Raw genomic sequence first — 22,079 nt, forward strand, 5'->3', positions numbered from 1 at the left:
GCATTTATATACGAATCGGAGTAAATATTCAGGGCACGATCAATGAGGGAAGTTACAACTGCTCTTTTAACTTGTGGGGGGTGATTTGAATTAAAGTGAAGATATCTATTGTTTTGTGTTGGCTTTCGATAGATAGTAAAATCAAGTTTATCAACATTGCAAATAATTAACACATCTAAAAATGGTAGTTTATTTTCAATTTCAACTTCTAGGGTGAACTGCAAATTTCGGTCAAAAGTGTTAAGATGATCTAAGAAACCCCGAAGTTCAGCTTCCCCATAATTCCAAAGTGAAATTACGTCATCCATATAACGACCCCAATAGACGTGTTTTAAAGAAACTAAGAATTTAATACCCAATTTTCAAGGTTTCAATTTTAAATTTTCAAGAGAAAGAGAGAGAGAGAGAGAGAGAGAGAGAGAGAGAGAGAGAGAGAGAGAGAGAGAGAGAGAGAGAGAGAGAGAGAGAGAGAGAGAGAGAGAGAGAGAGAGAGAGAGGGAGAGAGAGAGAGAGAGAGAGAGAGAGAGGGGGGTATAATGTTAAGCACTTACTTGTACTTCTGAAGGATTTGACACTTTTGCCTTTTTTCAGAGGAATTTTCTTGCTAGATTTCTCATCTTCATCACTGTCACTGACATCACTTTCTTCGCTATCATCAACAATAAGTAATTTCCCGTCTGGATTTGTTTTAAATGACTCCTTCTTTGGTTGTCCTTCGTCAACAGGTTTTGTGACTACAAAAGAAAGTCATACATAAATCCATTCATTTTTCTCTTATTTTTTCCGAGTGTCAATAAAAATACACGAAGTATTTTGAAACTCAACATTTTAATACATAATAAGAGTACAGCTAACCTTTTATGATGATGATGATGATAAATTTATTTCCCATTTGTAGGACAAAAAAAGACTGTCTTAAATGGAGTATAAAATAATACAAAAAGGAAAAAAGAAAACGAACAAGAAAGCAAGAAAAACAGAAAATCCACATTAGTCACATAACTAAATATATACAACACATGAGGCACCACAAACTAAATTACACCATAGCAAGGTATAAACTATAATTAGCATCCAAGCCCGCCACAAACCGAGCACGCCGATCTTTTACCCGCTGAAATGGTTCTGTGAGAATATACTTTTTCACAACATGGGTATTTCTAATCCAAAGTGGCAATTTCAGTAAAAACATGGCATACTTAAAATAAATTGATCCGATATATTTCACATCAGTCGCTGTAAAAATGGGCCACAAAGGGGAAATTGCAGGAAGGTGGGGGTTTACAAACATTGAATAGAGGCGGGCTAGGACCTGTCGATTATATTTCGATTTACACGGTACAAGCACTCCATATGCCTTACGAGTTTGATTTATAAAATGGCTGATAAGTCCATCTCGAGTAGACTTCATGGTTCTACCAATAGGCAGTCCAAGATACGTGAGGGATATCGAGGACTCCACCTCATGATTGCAAAGGTTCAACGGATCAGCACTATGAGGTCTATACGCACCGCGTAATGTCAAAACTTCACTTCTTTTTTCATTAAAAAACAGACCAGTAGTAGCATACTCATCACTTAAAACTCGGAAGCAATTTTCAATCATAGAAACTGCTCTACTGAGATTTAGAACGTCGTCAGCATAATTGAGCAGTGACAAGTCCAATCCACGAAAAATGAAGCTGGTCATATAAAAAATGAAGCTTATGTGTTTTATAAGAGAAGAAACTGTGCATTGAAAATAAAATAAAATAAAAAAGTAAATAGAGTCTATGTGTTCAAAGAATTAGTTTTTCAAGAAACTTGAATATACTCCATGGCAACTTTTTTATTTCTCCTTTTTATTTTATTCAATTGACGAAAAGACAGTCGGTATTCCCAACAAGCTGATTTTTTTAATAGTTACTATTGTTGTTATTATTTGTAAAAAATTAACTAATTGGAGCATCAATCATAATTATACTGATTTTGGAATTCGCTTCCAACTTCCTCTCCTCTCAACTTCCAACTAGATTCAGTTCAATCATAAAGACTACGTGATAATTATCACATGTCAGATTCACAGTAATAATCATAGGGGTGTTTCTTTCTCACTTATTTCAGTTTCTCTGTCTGTTTCGTAATTTTATTTTATTTCCCATTCTATTTTATTTTTGTGTGTGTTAGTTTCTAGGAAACAAAAAGAAGTTTTGGTGTAAACATTTATGTACACAAAATCTTACACTGTAGGCTACCTTTATAATTGACCATAGTTAAAATTTCCTTTGTTATTTAGGAACTTAAAAAAAAACAGAATTTCATTGCCTTGGAGGAGGGCTTTATTGCTCACTACTCTCCTAGATATTGAGATCCTAGAAATCTCTTTTACTTTGAGTCATTATTGAAGAAAATCGAAAAAAACAAAACTACCCTTCCCCTAGGTCTTGAAAACTACCTTTGTATCTAGATTTAAAAAAAATATAAATAAATAAAAATTCTTGGTCAACCTGTTGACCAATTCTTGGAAAATCTCTTTTACTTCGTTATTGAAGAAAATCATTATTCAAGAAAATCGAAAAAAAACAAAATTACCCCTCCCCCTAGATCTTGAAAACTACCTTTGTATCTAGATTGAAAAAAATTTTTGGTCAACCTGCCGTAGACTCTAGGCCGGGCTTGACTTGCTAAAAGATAACAAACCGTGTATTGGTCCAATAAGAGAGGCACCCGCATACTTCCGCCGTTTACCCAAGCCAAATTAATCAAACACTAGGAAAACTATAGGTTCTATCATTATCTTAGCTCTATGACTATCTACCTTGGTTCTACTGCCCTAGCAATGATGCATGGCCGGATAATAGATAGACATATCTATTAACAAATGAACTAACCTCCTTTCGACAAAATCCTAATAAGGGGGGAACTAATGTCAGGTTTGCTTCTCACTCAATTGGATTATCTGTCTTGGCTTTTTCTACAATTAGCCATGACTTGATGCCCACAACTATTTCATTTTAATTCAAATATTCCATTTAATTCTCTTAACTGGAAAATTGCTCAATTTATTTCACACAAGTATAGACTTGTAGAAAGAAATACTTCAAATATCTTTTACCAGCAAGTAAACCTTTGCTGGCAAAATGTTTAAGTGTTTTGTAAAACCTGAGATCTGTCAATAAAGAAATCCAACATTTTAAAGCTTAGGTTTGGTTGAACAATTACTGACAAATTTCAAAAACAGTGAGCAAATCACAAAAAGACTCGACCTGACTCGGACTCGAGGCTACACAGACCGGAACAAATATGAATCGGAACGCGAAGACTTACTGAAAGCTCATGTTGGTGCACAACATTAGCACATGTGCACATTAGCAACACCTAACAAACCACATGGTATTTAATTAAAGTCCAACCATATTGATTCTTACTCTTTATTTGTTTTGTGCTCTCATTTTATCTTATCTTAATGACTTTCATTTTGTTGTATTTGTTTTGGGTTCTAATTTTATTGTTTCGGGTTCTTATCTTATTGATTTTCATTTTGTTTTATCTGTTTTGAGCTCTCATTTTACCTTACTTATCTAATTGATTCTTATCTTATCTTATTAATTTGCATTCTGTTTTATTTGTTTTGGGTTCTTATCTTATTGATTTTCATTTTGTTTTATTTTTGGGGGTTCTTATATTTATTGTTTTGGGTTCTTATCTTATTGATTTTCATTTTGTTTTATTTGTTTTGGGTTCTTATTTTATTGTTTTGGGTTCTTATCTTATTGATTTTCATTTTTTTTTATTTGTTTTGGGTTCTTATTTTATCTTACATTATCTTAAATTGATTCTTATCATATCTTACTGACTTTCATTCTGTTTTATTTGTTTTGAGTTCTTATCTTACCTGTGACTTGTTGGGCAGCCGATGGGTCCAACAAATCCACGATATCGTCCGAATGTTCGGCAATCCAAGTACCAGCCGTCTCTTTTCTTCTTCCTTTCTTCTGTACAGCTTCTTCCTTACCATCATCGAGGTCAGATTCCTGGTCAGCAAGGATTTCTTCAATCCTAAAAAAAGGCAATTACAACATGAGAAAAAGGGTAAGAACAACAAGCGTAATTAACCCATTAGACGGAACTATATTTCTTTTATATTGCATGTGCATACCTTCCATTAATTTAGTAATTTATTGTTTATTATTTTATTGTTTTTTATTTTTATTTATTTTATTTATTTATTTTTTTATATTTTTTATTATATTCTATTATTTTTTATATATTTTTTTCTGTATTTTTTATTATTTTTTTTTACTATTTATTTTATTATTGTTTATTGTTTTACTGTTTTTTATCTTTTATTTTATTATTTTGATATTTTTTATTATATTTTTATTATTTTGTTTATATTTTTTTATTATTATATTTATTAATTATTTTATTATTGTTTATTATTATATTGTTTTTATTTTTTTTTGTTTTTTATTTTATTATATTTATTTATTTTTATTGTTTTTATTTTATTATATTTATTTATTTTATTATTTTTTATAATTATATTTATTATTTATTTTATTATTGTTTACCTATTTTTATTTTACTTTTTTATTTTATTTATGTATTTTATTTATTTATTTTTTTATTATTTTTTATTATATTTTAATATATTTTATTATTTTTTATTTTTTTTTTACATTTGTTTTATATTCTTTATTATATTTTGTATTATTCGTTATTATTTTATGTTTATAAATTCCATTAATCTAGGTTAACTTATCACTCGACTGAAAATCATTGCTATAATTATACAAAATGCACAAGTGCGAGCTAATGTACGCAGACACAAACAGAGACGCAAAAAATTCTTTATTTAATTCACCTTAAAGAAAGTAATGGACAGAAATTAAGTTAAATTCTGTGACCGTTCAATAAGTTTATAATTTTTGCATACCTTACACAGTTTGATTTCATATAAACTGAACAGAAGCAAAACTCGAGCCCCGCAAAGCCCATCTCAGGAAAACTGAAACACCTTAAAATCCAACCTAGGCCAATATAATTTCAAAGAAACTTGAACCATACAAAAACAGGCTACGAAAAGTTTGGTTACAGGACTGTCGTCATGCGACTATTATAAAAGGGAATAACACGTCGTGACGACAGCAAATCATACAAGATGAATAGAGTAGGTCCCAGAAGAAGTGACGGGATTAAGAAATATAAGGGTTTATCTTAGTGGATTAGGAGACGACGATGATGATAATGACAAAAGGAATGCATAGTACGACAAAAAAAGACAACGTATAAGACAAGGGGAGTCAAAATGGAGATAACGAGAATCATGATGACAATTTGGCGATGATGGAATTGACAATCAGGGCAAAGAAGACACAATTATCGACGCTACCGGTTATTAAGTCCATAAAGATGCCGATTTGGCGATGAAGACGCCTGATAACAGCGACAACGATGACTTTTGAATCATGATGGGCACGGTATCATATGACAGAAACCATCTTTAAAACTTAGGAAAATACGGGAGTTCAGAAAATGAAATCAGGCACCCATTTTGAAATAAAAAAGAGGGATGAAGTATCAGCAAAAAAGCAAAAATCATGGCGTCATAAATACAAGAAGGCGTTGTTTTCCCTTGAAAGGGTAGTTGTCTTTGGGAGTAAACAGCTGTTTGAATTTTACGGACAAAGAACGTTGTCAAATTTGACTATTCAGTATTATTTATTTATTTCCAGGTTCGGCGTGGCAACACTGACGAAAATGTGATACCACCATAAAAGCTTTATAATTCTGAAACAATCAAAAGAAAGACCTTAGAAAATCGCTGTTTTCAGGTATGGATAGACCTAAGATGGGTCCAGGGAGACAAAAACGTTATTTTGACGTCCTTGGTACAATACTATTGTTACTACTACTAACAATTCACTGCAGCACCAAGCCGCCTGTGGCCAACACAACTGTGGACAATCCTCCTACACCCCAATCTATTCAAGACTCTTTACCTATGAAGTTCCAGTTTTCTTTTAATCCTCCCTTCCTTACAACCTCTTCCCACCTCATTCAGGGACATCCTGCTTTTCTCTATCTCCCCATAAGTGACCAAAAAGCACAATCTTTGTTAGTCTTTCATCATTCATTCATAAAACATGGCCGAGTAACCTTGTCATTTCTTTCATTAGAGCCCAAGAGAGTCGTACCGAGCCAAATTTTTTGTACATCATATGATACGACATTATACACATTTAGTTATTCATACACAATAAACAAAAAAGCAGTACACAGTTATTTCTCACAGATAACAGTTCAAATTCAGATAAATCCTTTTATAAGACATTTATAATGAAATGCAATAGCAAAAACACAGAAAAAAAAAACAAAAAAAAAAAACGAAAGACAGAAGGAGAAAGGAAGACTGTTTTCCTAATTTAGTAATTAATATAGATAAGTACTTGAACGAGGCCTTAACCCAACTCATCCATCCAATTACATAGATCAAACAACAAAGCCATACCCAATCAACCGTAAAGAATAATCCATGGACAGGCAGTCGTGTCGTAAGAAAGTATAAGTCGTCATTTACCAAATATTCAAAAAAAATAAAATAAAAAAGACAAATATTTCAGAGGCGACAACCCAACACTATTGTGTATATCGCTCATTAGGAGTTTATCTGCTGATGACGATCATTGATGTATATAGTCAAAATACCCAGGAATTTTTGTATCTGTTTTCACTGTCTAATAAAAGGATTCGCATTTGAACTGTTATTTGTGTGTTATGTTAAGTCAGAGTGGCCTTCCAAAATATCCACAGTTATTTTTTTAATGAAAGTATTTCTAAGTTTAATCTTCTTTCTTCTGATTCTGAAATTTACTGTAGATCCATATTTATAGACCAATTGTTTGATATAAGGTCTGTTAATCAGGTAATAAAGCCTATGCTTAAGCAATTGCCATAGAAAACATTTGACAAATCTTACTCAGCTTTTCAAATTGCCCACGTTTTAGAACCATAAAATCAATTTATTAAAGAAAATATGACTATTAAGTTTATTTTTTTATCAGCCCCAATCCATATTTATAGACCAATTGTTTGATATAGGGTCTGTCAAACGGGTAAAAAAGCCTATGCTTAAGCAATTGGCATAGAAAACATTTGACAACTCTTCCTTAGCTTTTCAATGTGCAAACGTTTTAAAACCATATAATTAATTTATTAAAGACAAACATGACTAATAAGTTTATTCTTTATCAGCCCCGAATTAATTGAAAATAAACATAACTTATTGTACTGTTCCTTTGACTTTTGACCTATTGCAAACACAAGTAGAGAATAGTTAGGTGCCAGTTTACAAACAACAAACACTATCACAATGTCAACAATATCACAACAATATCAACTAGATACGAAACTTTCCTCAATCTATAACGTAGCTACCAATATGTCAGCGTCCAGTTTTTAAAATAGTTTTTAAAATGGCAAACAATTATTTCACATAGTCTTTATCAATGAGAAAGGACTTCAAGCTCCGCTCTACAAACATGTGGAATTAAAAAAAAACGTCAAAAGAAGGATAATGGATGCCATCTATCCATTGTAGATCATAGATGCATCATCCGTCATAGATGCCATCTAGATCATGGTTTTATTTCTACTCTTTCATCATTTATTTTTCTTAGAAGATTGCCAACAATCAATCCACTTTGTATAAGGACACAAAATTAAATAATCTCTAAAAATTGCAAAATCTCAACATCAAATAAAATTGCATATGTCGGCCTATCGCTAAATTGGCAAAAATATTGAGCTATGTGGATATATTTCCGAGTGGGTCACATGGACTTTGGAAAATGGATGTGTAGCCCAAATCCAGAACTAAAGAGATCATTTCTATTCTATAGAAACGATTATTCATTTCATTTCTATAGTTGAAATGACTATTGACTATAATGAAATAACTATGATGAAATGACTATTCATTTCATTTCTATAGTTGAAATGACTATTGACTATAATGAAATGACTATTCATTTCATTTCTCTAGTTTTTAAAATGGCAAGCAACTACTTTCATATGCCAAAGATTACAGACAATACACATAATATAAAGACAAAGATAAAGACAAGATAAGAAAGATAAAGACAAGATAAAGACAATACACATGAAAACAATGGCATCTTATGCAACGACAAAGAACATATCATAATCAACTGAGTGTTCTTAACTTAGCAAACAGTGACATATCTCCCATTAATTAGAACTGATAAATTTAAACCATAGATTCTATGACTATCTTAGTTCTATGACTATCTACCTTAGTTTCTCTGCCCTAGGAATGACGCATGGACGGGTAATAGATAGACATATCTATTAACAAATGAACTATAATCATTTTTATACAATATTAATAAGGGGGGATTAATGCCAGATTTGCCTCTCACACAATTGGACTATTTCTCTTGGCTTTTCCTACAATTTGCCATGGCTTGATGCCCACAACTATTCGACTATAATTCTATTATATATGGCTAAAATATTACTAGAGAAACAAATTTACATATCTATCTATTTTACAATTAGCCATGACTTATGACCACAACTATTCCGTTTTAATTCAATGGAACTTTTTTTAAATGGAACCATTTAATTCAAAATTTACTTCGCATGGAAGGAAAGACATATCTATTAACAAATGAACTAACAACATTTTAAAACAATCTTAATAAGGGGGGGGGGTTAATTCCAGGTTTGATTTTCACTAATTTAACCCCTACGTGTAAAATGGAATTCGACGTTAGTAGAACAACCAACTGATGCAACATAATCACCCTACATAAATGATGAAAGTAGGTATGAATATAGCCTAATTTATGGTCAAATTTTGCTGATATAGAGATAACTTTGTCCAGGATTTTGACCGGAAAAATACATGGATAAAAAATGTACCTTGAAAAACATAATACAAAATCATAAAAAAATAAATACGTAAAAAAAGGGTTTTACGGTAATTGTAAGTACTACTGTTAAAAATAAACGGTTTATCAATTTGAATTAAAATGTAATAGTTGTGGGCATCAAGTCATGGCTAATTGTCGAAAAAGCCAAGACACACAGTCCAATTTAGTGACAAGCGAACCTGGCATTAACCCCCTCCCCCTTATTAGGATTGTAATAAAATTATCATACTATATATTGCTAAAATATTACTAGAGAAACGAATTTACATATTTATCTTTCTTTATCTTTTATTTTACTCTGCACGAGTTACCTATGCAAAGTGTGTCATAGGGCCTTTTGATTGGGTGTGATGGCTTTTCAGTTTGTTTAGTGCAAACAGTTCTTCATTTATTTTACTAGTAGGGTGGGTCATTAGTTCCAGGAATAACTTGTTCAAGAATTTTTTTTTCCCAATTACTCCTTTCTTGAACTCCTGTTCCTTATTTCTTTACTGATAAACCATTCAAAAGAAATTTAAAATTTTTTAAAGCAATTTAGCTCTTCACTCAATACTTCCTTTCCAGAGATTATTGATACACGAATAAAAACAATTTATTTCTATATATATAAAAATAAGTTGTCTGTGTGTGTGTGTATCGAGTGACGTCATGTTTGTGTGTCGACTGACGTCATGTTTGTCGACTGACGAAATTACAAACCGGGACATCGGGACATAGATGACAACCGGGACACCGGGACATAGGGAATATAAATGACGACCGGGACACTCAAAGAGAAAGCGACCAGGACACAAGGAATGTTTGATTAGCAATCACCATCAACAAAGCACCGGGACACAAATGACGACCAGGACACCGGGAATATAAATGACGACCGCGACACTCAAAGAGAAATTACAGACTGGGACACCGGGACACAAATGACGACCGGGACATATAAATGACGACGGGGATACAGGGAATATTCGATTAGCAGTCATCATCAACAAAGCTCAAGGGCAATCATTAGAATAATGAGGTATAGATTTGAATACAGATTGTTTTCCCATAGACAATTATATGTTGCAAGTTCAAGAGTCGGTAAACCTGACAATCTATTTATATACACAGACAATGGGACAGCCAAGAATGTTGTATATTCGCAAGTTTTACGTAGTTAAAAATATATGTATATATCTATCTATATTCACAGGTGGGACACAGGGACACAACTACAATGGCGCGTAACGACTTACGCGCGCGGGGGGGCTTGAGGGGCGCGAAGCGCCCCCACCAACTAAGTGTTGGGGTGGCGCGAAGCGCCACCCCAACTGCTGTTATGTAATAAATATGTAATATGTAACGAATAAAATGAAAGACAAAAAACAAAGGCAATATGGATAATATGACGTTGCAAAAAAGAGCTATCCTATAAATTTTTGTTTCTAGAGTTTTTTTTTTTCAGATTCTGTCTTTTCTCAACATCTTTTTTTCTTCTTTTTTTTAATCATCTCTTGACTTGTATTAAAGTAAAGCACAGTTTTCAGGATTTAAGTTAAAAGTTAAAGACAATATGCAGAAAAACAAAATGAATAATATGGTATTACAAATAAACAATAATCTTGTATTTTTTTTCTTTATGTCTTTTGTTTTTTCTTCCTTAGCTTGTGTCCTATTTAAACTTTTTCACTTTGTCTCAATTGCCTATTGATTTATATTAAAGTAAAGCACCATAGAAAAAAGAGAAAAAGAAACAATAAAAACTCGGAAATCTACTTACGTTTTGGCTCTTGTTTGGGGTACGAAATCGCCCTCCTCTTCGGATTTACTATCCCTTGATTCCCTCCTTTCCGCCTCTTTCTTCCTCTTTGTTCTAGCATTTTCTTTCCTAAGGAGGTGGAAACGTTTCATAAGACCCTCGTCCTCAGGAGGTATAAGTGGGGCTATGAGCTCCGGTCCACATTTCCTGATTAGCCGGTCTAGCAGTTCCCTAGTTTTGGCACGGAATATACGTCTACAATCCTCGGTCATTTTTGACATTCCAGAAATCTATAATTATGTCATGATTCTCAATAAAATGTAAACTGAATCCAAAGACAAAGGGGAAAAACTGAGATTGCTTTTCTATAATTTCTTCAATTTCAATGGTTTACGTATGCGCCACTTTATTCCCTATTTCTCGAGGGATAAATAGCCCCCATTTCTTTAAAACCTGATTGTTTTTGAAATTAGTGACGTGAAATTTTCCAGCAAGTAAAAGGATGAAAAATTAAATATGGCCGGGTTGGTTCTCCTGTTTGAAATTTTCAGCCAGTGAAACGAACAATCATTTTCAAGTTATCCAGCTGTTTCAAACAGTTCGTGGTAACGAACTGTAATAAGGAGCGATCCGGCTCAATAGTAAACGAAACTTTAAAAATGGGATTTTGATACTTATAGATACGTCAAAAGGATCGGATTTTTATGCTGATTTAAAAATATAAGTTTCATCAAATTTAGTCTTACTTATGAAAAGTTACGAGTCTGAGAAAATTTGCCTTATTTTCAAAAATAGGGGGAAACACCCCCTGAAAATCATAGAATTACGAAAATCACACCATCACATTTAGGATATCAGAGAACCCTACTGTAGAATTTTCAAGCTCCTATCTACATAAATGTGGAGTTTCGTATTTTTTGCCAGAAGACCGATAACGGGTGCGTGTTTATTTTTTTTTGTTCTTTCCCCCAGGGGCGATTGTATCGAGCCAGTGGTCCTAGAATGTTGCGAGAGGGTTCATTCTAATGGAAATTAAAAGTTCTAGTGCCCTTTTTAAGTAACCAAAAAAATGGAAGGCACCTAGACCCCCGCCCACGCTCATTTTTTTCCCAAAGTCAACTGGTCAAAATTCTGAGATAGCCATTTTGTTCTGCATAGTCAAAAAACCTAATAACTATGTCTTTGGGGAAGACTTACTCTATCAGAGTCCCCGAGGGAGGGGCTACAAGTTACAAACTTTGACTAGTGTTTACATATAGTAATGGTTATTGGGAAGTGTACAGACATTTTCAGGGGAATTTTTTTCTTGGATAGGGAGGGAGTTGAGGGGAGGGGGTTCCTTTGGAGGATCTTTCCATGTAGGAATTTGTCCTGGGAGGAGAGAATTTCCATGAAGGGGGCACAGGATTTTCCAATATTATTTAAAACAAAAAATAATGAAAAGATAAATATGAAAAGTTTTTTCAACTGAAAGTAAGGAGCAGCATTAAAAAAAATGAAGGAAAATTATTATGAATACGAGGGGTTCATCTCCGCCTAAATACCTGCTCTTTAAGCTAAAGTATTTTTTAGTAATTTCAACTATTTCTTCTACGGCCTTTGTGATTCAGGGGTCATTCTTAAAGAATTGGGACAAAATTTAAGTTTTAGCGTAAAGAGCAGGGTATTAAAGAGGGGGAAAACCCCCTCATATAAGTAACAAAAACGTGCGAATATAGAAGTTCGTTACGTAAGTTAATTCGGAAGTTACGTATGTTTTTATTAATAAAAACGTTCGTAAAAAATTAAAAGTTCTAGTTGCTTTTTTAAGTAACCAAAATATTGAAGGGCATTTAGTCCCCGTCCCACGTTCCTTTTTTCTCAAACTCGTTCGATCAAAGCTAAGAAAAAGCCATTTAGACAAATAAAATATGCAAATTTCGTAAATATGCAAAGTATTCATGAGCGGAGAGCCAAAATCAAAACATACATTAATTCAAAAACATTCAGAAATTAAATAAAAAAAAAGTTTTTTTTAATTGAAATTAAGGAGCGACATTAAAACTCAAAACGAACAGAAATTACTCCGTATATGAAAGGGGCTGTTCCCTCCTCAACGCCCCGCTCTTTACGCTAGAGTTTTTCACTGTTTTAAAAGTAGATTTGAGAGAGAGAGTCAAACTTTAGTGCAAAGAGCGGGGCGTTGAGGAGAGGGAAACACCCCTTTCATATACGGAGTTTCTAAAGCACACTTTTTTGTCTTTGGATTTACTCTTTTTGATTTAGGAAAGATTTTACAGATGAAATTAAATCGATGAAATTAAAGCACACATTTTCTCTTTAGTTTCATCTTTTCTGACAATTCCCTTAAAATACCATACTGTCAAAAAGAATGTTGTTCTAGCAAAGCATTTAGTTGCAGCAACAGTTGCAACCTGGTAAAGAACGAACCACGGCCCATAGTAACCAAAAATTAAGAATCAAGTTTAAAAATCTCTATGTGAGAAAATTGCCATTTATACCTGACCCAGGAATTGTAGCTATTATTTTGACTAGTCTCAATAGTTAAATGTTATTTTGAAAACAATTTTGTGGGAATTTTAACAACACTCTGAATCCCTTCAAAAATGGCATCGGAATCGCCATTGCCGAAAATCTATACACGAAACTTGATGCCCCCACCCTGAACACTTAGAAAAGTGTTGAAAAACACTTTCTTACATGGACAACACTGGTTTATTCCCCAATAGAAAATTATGTTAATTTTCAATTCATTTATTTCCAGTTGCTTTTGCTGTTGTTTACATTGTTGCCCAGTGTTGTTTACAGTGTTGTAACACTTTCTATGCCCATACAAGAAAGTGTTTTACAACACTTTTCTAAGTGTCTTTTATTGTTCAACAACATGTTAAACAGTATTTTTATTTTCCAACAGAAAAATTATGCTAATTTTCAGTTCATTTTCGTCCAGTTGCTTTTGTGTTGTTGTTTACAGGAGTAACTCTTTTATTGTTAAACAATTTTTCAGTTCATTTTCGTCATGTTGCTTTTGTGTTGTTGTTTATAGGAGTGGCTCTTTTGTTACATATTCTACTAACATAACTTATGTCATGGAATACAATTGTTTATATTCATTTTGTTTTCTTTTTATACTTTTGCCATGCCAAAAATTGCTTTGATTTTAATGCCAAAAAATTATTACTCATCAGAACAGTCAGGTTCATTATCTATTGATTTTATGACCAGTTGCTTCTGCGCTGTTATTCAGAACAGCACGATTGTTAGACAATCAGGCCATTTGATCGTGCTGCTAGACTGTTTTATTGCACATTCCATGATTTGTGTAATAGATAAGCAGTTATATATATATTCAGTTTCATTCTTTTTCATCTTCTTCAATTTTAAATTTTCCTTCTGTTGTTTACGTAACTGAATGAAATTTTTTTTCTCCATGCTGAGGCCTTAATTTTGATACAGACGAAATATTCGTATAATCGTTTCTTTTCTTTTTCTTCCTACCGGCCATGGACCCGTCGTTTTGTTAAAACTTTTTCTTTTGTTTTCACTTGATGTCGAGGACCAGCCATGGTGATTTCAACAGTTTCTTGAAAGTATAACAGTTCAAAATAGGGATGAAACCTTTTGTTTGACAGTGAAACGAATATAAATTTTGTTAACTGTTTTTAATGCTTTTGATGCAGTTTTACTGCTGATGATGGATACTGTATATCCGTCCGAAATATCCAGTAAAAAATTTTTATATTTGTTTCACTGTCAATTAAAAGGTTTCATCCCTATTTTGAACTGTTATATTTTCGTCATGGAAAGGCAGTGTGGTCTTCGAAGTTATCTTTCTCGAAAGCAGGGAAAAAAATCATCCCCTCTCAGTATGAACAACCAACTTTCCAAAATCCTCAAATTTCAGATGTCCTATTCTATATACATTTGTTATCTATCAAATAAATAATATCAATTAATAATAAATAACAACAAATTAATAAATCAAATATATACTTACAAAGTATTTGAGGATAGGTGCCAATTGTTTCAGTCTATAAGAGGCAGTAAGTGTTTTAGCTAAAGCGATTGCTGGCTGAACTATTTCTCTTGTTGGCACCTGCATCAGTGCAGAACTATTCTCTGCTAGCATATCAATCAGATCTTGAGGAAAGTTGCCTACAAACAGACACACATTTATCACCTTTCTTCCTGCTTTGACTTTTCTGATGCCATTTAGGCACGTTCGCAGCGGAGAGGCCTTCAGTCCTACACCCTCCCCACTGAATGTCGATATTTTTACGACTTTTCCGTAATCTTCAAGGGAAAACCAGTTTAAATTGTTGGTATTTCTTAAACAGTGGATGTGAACAGAATATTTATTTGTTCCTAACCGATTTTTGTACCCGATAAGTAATCTATAAGTTTTTAAGATTCCTAGAAGTAAGCTTAACCCTGAAGACAGTTACCATTCAGGTTACCATAGTTATTTTTATATTAAAAAAAAATATTATAAAAAAAACAAACACCTGTAAAACACGCAAAAATTAATACAAAGGGAAATTCCATAAATTAAGAAAACAAAGAATTAAAAATTTCACATTAATAAATAAAGAACACATGCTAAAGAAAATTAATAGAGAACACACTTCAATAAAAGTGCCAATTATTTAAGAGAACATCCAGGAAAACTTAATTGAATACTCCAGGAGAACTTCCATTATTGTAATAAAAAAGAAAGAAAAAGACTTCAAATAGCAACCAATTATTTAAGACAACAAACAAGTAAATTTTATTTAATAGCCCTAAATAATAATAGCCCTAATTAAATAATATTTATAACTGATTAAATAGTTGAAATCTAAATAATAGAAGAGTTTTCTTGATATCGATTTTCAAACACGTTTTTTTCCCATCTTCAAACGCTTTAGTCTGACGCTACTTTAGTATGGATTAACTTTTTGTATATTTTAATGACTAAGCATAAGATTATTTTGATATGTTAGCTTTGGATGTTTTAGCTTAACTCCATCACAAACTTGATCAATCTTTTTCAGAAATTTCAGTGTTTTGAATCAATAATCAAACAGTTCGTGGTGACTAACTGTAAGTAAGGAGCAACACGGCTCAATAGTAACTGAAACTCTAAAAAACAAAACTTCAATATCAAAAGATATAGCAACCGATTTGGTCCTTTGGACTTGGATTATGCGAATTCGGTCCTTCACGGTTTATGATAGACATTTCTTTGAAATTAAATATCTTATCTTATTTGGCTTATTATGCTGATTTCAAATATACAAGATTCATTAATTTTAGTGACACTCATCAAAAGCTCTTTAGTCTAGATTACTCCTTCGAAAAAATTGCAATGAAATATATTATTTTGCACAAAAACAAATGAAGATTGCTATCGATATAATATAAAACGGGGCGTAATTTAAAAAAATAGTTACAAATAAAAAAATGAGCTAGATATACGGGTCCTCGTAACCGAGGATAATAAGTTTAATATGAAATCAAAAGATAAATTTCTGGTAAGGGATAAAAATCTCTCATGATCCTTCCAGGGGTTATTGGCTAGAAGCGGATTAGATACCCAGTATGTTTGAATCCCCCCTCGAAATGTTTGTCCAACTTATAAAAACGTAACAAAATGCATACGTCCGCGAACAAAAATCCTGGATACGGCCCTGCATGTAAAGTAGATACTACTTATCCTAAACTAAGGAATTGGAACAAATGCTAAATCCTTTTGAACAAGTATAAATAGTAATTTCCTTAGGGATAAAGAGTAAAAATCCTATAAAAAAATATTATTTCTCGTGCAGATAAACAATAAAAAGACTGCTGTTTAAAAGAAGGACTTAACCGGGAGGTTTCTACTCTGCACGTTACTGGATAATAACCAAAGAAATCTAAACCCACTGATGCTTGCTCCCACAATAATCCCACGCTAGGGACATTAATGTCAGGGTAAATTCTATGTCAGACGGCAAATTGCATAACGGTAAATGTGTAGCCCTTAGTCAACCTGAAAAACTATGATTTTTAAAGTGCACGTTTGCCTGATCTTCAGCCCCCCTCTCACATAATGTCAAACACTAAACGCCCCTTGAACAAATTCATGAGAAAAAGACTTACTAGAAAACTCGTGCACCAAGAAGGACAATGCATGTAAAGTAGATACTACTTGTGGCAGAGACGACGCCAATCCTGGTAACAAAATGTGAAGAAAATCTCTTAAAGCTTTTTCCTCATCACCGTTAGACCATTTCTATAATTAACAGAAAATATGTTATATTATAAAGAGTTGGAAAGAGACACAATTTCAGAGATTCAACAAGGTATCAGAAACCCTTCAGTTTGTTGCGAACAAAAAAGCATCCTCCAATAAATGTTATTAAAAGAGATAAAACCTTTCATGACATAGATTTAGTCGTGTCATTTCCAAAGGCATATCTATTGTACCTTTTAAAAATCTTGAACAAAATGGCCATCTCAAATGTCTAATAAATTTTGAACAAAGGGGCGTAGGAGGGAAGCTAGTTGCCCTACATTTCTTGGTCACTTACAAAGGGCACGTCATTTTGAAGGGTTCATATTTCTTTTTTTTTATTTCTGCAAATTTTTTTTCAAAATAATACAGTAATATGGTCAACAATTTGTTTTCAAAATAATATAATAATATATTAATAATATAGTAAACTTATGTGTAAAATTGCATTTTCAATAAAAAAGCATCAACCAATAAATCAAAGTTTAAATTGACAAAAATGACATTAGTTAATATAATTTACGGGAATTCATGCTATTGTTTTTAATTTAAAGAGCGGCTTGGATAAAAGTGATGACACCGTGATTGGTCCTCAACAATTATTCTTGTTAAGAATAAGCCAAAGGCTTTTAAAGATTACTTTATGCCCTGATAGGCAACCTCCTAAATATCTAATTAATAATACAAAAAATTCTAAACGTTTTACTAATTTTATTCATTACGCATGACTCATCACCATGAGCCATTCTGCATTTTTAAATATCAAATGGCTAACATTCTAACAGGGTTAAATGCCTAATTTATGTATAGCTTAAAATATTAAGCATCTTGCCGAAAGCTATCACATTTCCATAATAATATCAAGAGGATCAATTTAACCTCTGATGGTAAAAAGTTACAAAATAAATTCAACAAGAAAGAAAAAAAAATTTTGTAATATGAACTACGATTAATTTTTCAACAAGGGTAAAAAAAAATCGAATTTCAATTTATACACTTATTTAATTCATACGAAAAGAATGAAGAAGAATTAGATTTCCTCCAATGGAATTTGTCTAACGGTACAAAATGTCAATTTTTTACCCTGCATTTTTCAGACCGATTTGCAGATAGAAGAAATGTTTTGAATTTTAGCAGAAAAATATTTGTTTTTTTGAAGGAGATTTTTTGAAGGAGGATTTGATTGTATGGATGAGTAGGGTTAAGGCCTTATTCAAGTACTGATCTATATTAATCACTAATGTATGAAAACAGTCTTCCTTTTCTCCTTCTGTTTTTTTTTTTTTTTTTTTATGTGTTTGTGCTGTTGCTGTGATTTCTCTTTTCATTGTATATATATATATATATATATATATATATATATATATATATATATATATATATATATATATATATATATATATATATATATATTTAAAACAAAGACTTATAGGGCAATTTAACTCAATTGCTTACTTGTCCTATTTTTAAGAGGATGCTTTTTATCTCGATGACACCTGATATGTGGCATCAGTCCAGGGATGTTCTTTGCTGGACATCCGTGTCACAGTTTGATATTAAAATATTGAATGTCGAGGAAGAAAGGAGAATAAAAAAAACCCAGCAAAATAAAAAAAAGATGAAATTTCAATTTACTGATCAGAATGCTATTTGATATTCTTAGTTTATCCTTACTTCAGGACTTGATGATATGCTATAGATAATTTTAGCATCAAAATTTACCTCATCGAAATTTTTACGCAACTAAAAAATAACACCTTTCAGAAAATATAAAACCTCTAAACTTAAATGGTAAATCAAAAGTCTCTGAAAGTCTCTCAAAAGTCTCTCGGGAAAAGACACACAAACCTTTTGAATAAACACTACCGACCTGACCACAAGGAGTAACTCCGTAAACAAATTCTCAGAAGCAAAAGCAAAGCAGAGCTAAAACAATGACTTTTGATAGAACGTTATCTTAAATTGAAGATGTTCACAAAAGCAGGTGTTCATGACTTTTCTTCGCAAAGTCATGAAGTACTTTTTTTTTACTAATTTGACCGAGAAGGGCTCAGAACGCCAACTACATTTTTGATAAGATCACCAACTACTTTTTTTTATAATTTACTAAAATATACCAATTCTAATCATTTTTCCTGTTTTCTATTTTTAATTCTTCCGTTGGGTTTCGATATTTATGTTTTTGACGGCTATTTTATTTTTGTAGGGTTTTATCAATTTTTTTTTTTTTTGATAAAAGGTAGCCTTCATTTTGAGCATAGCTCCTTGTTAGCTCAAACTGATTATTTTGTTTGCTTATTTTATGTCTTCAAAAAAAAAAATTAAATGACTTGAGTTCCGGCATTCAAATTGAAATTTGACACCTCCCAGAACCTTATTTTACTCTACACAATTTTTTCTTGTTACCTTATTCTACTTAATGTACTTAGTTACTTACTTTATACTACTACTTACTTACTTTACTCTACTTACTTTATTTACAGAAACCTAACTGTCAGGAAAGATACAGGTTACCCAAAAACTTAGTATAAAAATTTGTTAAAATACTCTAACTGAAGAAACTATATAATAATTTCGTTTTTCTTACTTGTAAAGTTTTTCCAATTTGTGTAATTAGGACAAAAGCAGCAGTCCTGGCCTTCTCTCCAGACGACCTGATATTCAACAGGGCTTCTTGAAGAGCTGTAGCAAACACTTCTTGAGCAGATGAATCCAAGTTCTGAACTATCTTTGTAATACATCGAAGTCGTACCTAAAATGTTTAAAAACACCAACGATATGAAAAATTCAACTTGAAACGGTAATACATCGAAGTCAAACCTAAAATAATTAAATACACCAACGACATAAAATTTTAACTTTAAATGGTAAATAAAGTATACAAACTAAAGAACAGATTAAATCCATTGTTTGTACATTTTGTGGTATGGTCATTTTTTTTAATGGAAAAGATTTTCAACTTCTAAGGTAAGAATGGCTCTACAAGAACACTATACCGAGTTGAACAGTCAAAGCTACCTCTGGTTACTTGAAATCGGTATAGGTTCGAAAATCATATGAAAATACTTAAGAATAACTACTCTTTTCAATACAATACAGTGGGTGACGTGCTATATACTCAATAAATTAAAAATATTACCAAGTTTCTTTTAAGGAGAGTGGCAAATCAGAGGCACAATAAAGATGAACCAAATTATCTGAATTTTTAATTAAATATAATGTAAATTAATTTATGAATTGAGCAAATTAGTAAAGCACCAGAAATCAACTAAAAAAAATTAAATATATTGAAGTCCCAAGAACATCAAGATAAAACATTTTGCGCCCTCTTGGACCCACCTTAGGTCTGTTCATACTTGAAAACCGTTGTTTTACAAGATTTTTCTTTTGCTTGTTTCTAAATTGTGAAGTTTCTGGACAGTAGCATATTTTTGTCAGTGTTGCCACGTTGAACTGCGAAAGCAAATAAGCAAAACTAACTAGTTGAATTTGACGACATTTTTGTCAGTGTTGCCACGTTGAACTGCGAAAGCAAATAAGCAAAACTAACTAGTTGAATTTGACCACATTTTTGTCAGTGTTGCCACGTTGAGCTACGAAAGCAAATAATCAAAACTAACTAGTTGAATCTGACGATATTTTTGTGGTAATAAACTTTAGGAGATGACTTCACAATATCCAATTAAGCAGAAAGTTAATTTACCATAACTACAGCTATATTATCAGAGTAAATTCTAGGGCCTCAAAAAATGGCTCCTTAGAGTGACCAAAGCGATTTAGAAAAATAGCAGCAATTACAGAGAGGTGTTTTCTTAGACAGAAGCTAGACAATATGTGGCAATAGTCTGCAAAATCAACCTTCACCATATACAATTAAGTTGGAAGTAAATTTTATCATCCAAAAGTAATTACTAATTCAACATACCAGTGAAAAGGGTAAAAAAGGGTAAAGAATACGGCATTAGACTTTACAATCCCTACCGGCGGTGCTGATCTCCGTTTCTTGGTCCTTCAGCCAGGAAGTGCAATGGGGGGTTGGGGGCCAACCATCCAGTGCTTTCGTACACCCTTCCTGTTTACCCTCCCCAGGTTTCTTCAGGCACCCATTTAGAGCTGGGTCGACTCTGGCTAAGCTTACAGTCACGCCACTGACCCGTCCCAAATTAAACAATTGGGTACACTGGGATTCGAACCCTCGCCCTCTCAGACAAAGGATCCTGAGTCCTTACTATGCTGGTCACATACCAGTGACCAGCACAGTAACTAAAGTAGCTCAATAAAAAAATACAGAGATAACAAAACAGTTGCACCCTTACACAAAGGCTGAAAAATATGTGAAATCCGCCTGACTCACCGTTGGACAGTCACATCATTATATACTGTGGTGCAGAATTAAATTTTAGAGCCGTGAAAGAATAGCCCCTTATAGCAACTAAAGCGACTTAGAAAAACTGCAGCAATAATAGAGAGATATTTCCTTAGACAGAGGCTTCATAATGTGTGGTAATAGTATGCAAATAAGGCAATTGGTATACAGTATAGCAATTGAAGCAACTCAATGGTAACAAATGAGGTAATAAAATCGGTTGCTCCCTAATATACAGGCTTCACAATATGTGAAAACAGTCCGATGGATCACTAGATATCACTAAAGCAGAAGTAAATTCTAGAGCCATAAATAAAGCAATCATAATGACTCAAAAAAACTAAAAAAACTTACAGCAGTTACGGAAGGTGGCGTTCCCTTCGGCAGAGGCTTTGTCATAAGCTGCAAGATTTCTTCTGAATGCTCTGCAACAAATTTCTGACATTCAGCTGATTCTGTATCAAGAAGGACTTGTATGATTCTAAAGGCGCGCTTTTCAAGTTGTATATCACGTGGAGAAGCATTCAGCCATTGTGTACAGATTTTGTACATTTTTTCAATGGACGAAGTCTCTTGATATATAATTAGTATCTGCTCTAAGTCGATTAACGAGTGCAATAGAAACCTAAAAGGAGCAAGATATAATTTCAAGAGTATTTAGTTTTATACAAGAACAATAATGAACCAAAAAAGAATACAAAATTATCACGCAGATAAAGTGTATAAAAAAACGTATAACTCCCCCGCATTCAAATAGAGCAGAATTAATATAAACGGAAATAA

The 22,079-nt window shown here is 32.6% G+C and overlaps 1 protein-coding gene across 1 annotated transcript in view; it reads right to left on the reverse strand.

Annotated features, from left to right (window-relative positions):
* Positions 1 to 22,079, reverse strand: part of LOC136041650 (RRP12-like protein) — a 107,087-nt gene that overhangs the window by 9,964 nt on the left and 75,044 nt on the right. Inside the window, exons 15-21 of the mRNA XM_065726355.1 lie at positions 21,651 to 21,921; positions 19,518 to 19,682; positions 16,798 to 16,930; positions 14,675 to 14,832; positions 10,699 to 10,967; positions 3,875 to 4,038; positions 552 to 734 (exon numbers count right to left, since the gene is read on the reverse strand). Of these exons, the coding sequence (XP_065582427.1) occupies positions 552 to 734; positions 3,875 to 4,038; positions 10,699 to 10,967; positions 14,675 to 14,832; positions 16,798 to 16,930; positions 19,518 to 19,682; positions 21,651 to 21,921 (1,343 nt within the window). The remainder of the gene's footprint in view (positions 1 to 551; positions 735 to 3,874; positions 4,039 to 10,698; positions 10,968 to 14,674; positions 14,833 to 16,797; positions 16,931 to 19,517; positions 19,683 to 21,650; positions 21,922 to 22,079) is intronic.

This window comes from Artemia franciscana, unplaced genomic scaffold (assembly GCF_032884065.1).
Source record: "Artemia franciscana unplaced genomic scaffold, ASM3288406v1 PGA_scaffold_32, whole genome shotgun sequence".
NCBI classification, from domain to species: domain Eukaryota; kingdom Metazoa; phylum Arthropoda; class Branchiopoda; order Anostraca; family Artemiidae; genus Artemia; species Artemia franciscana.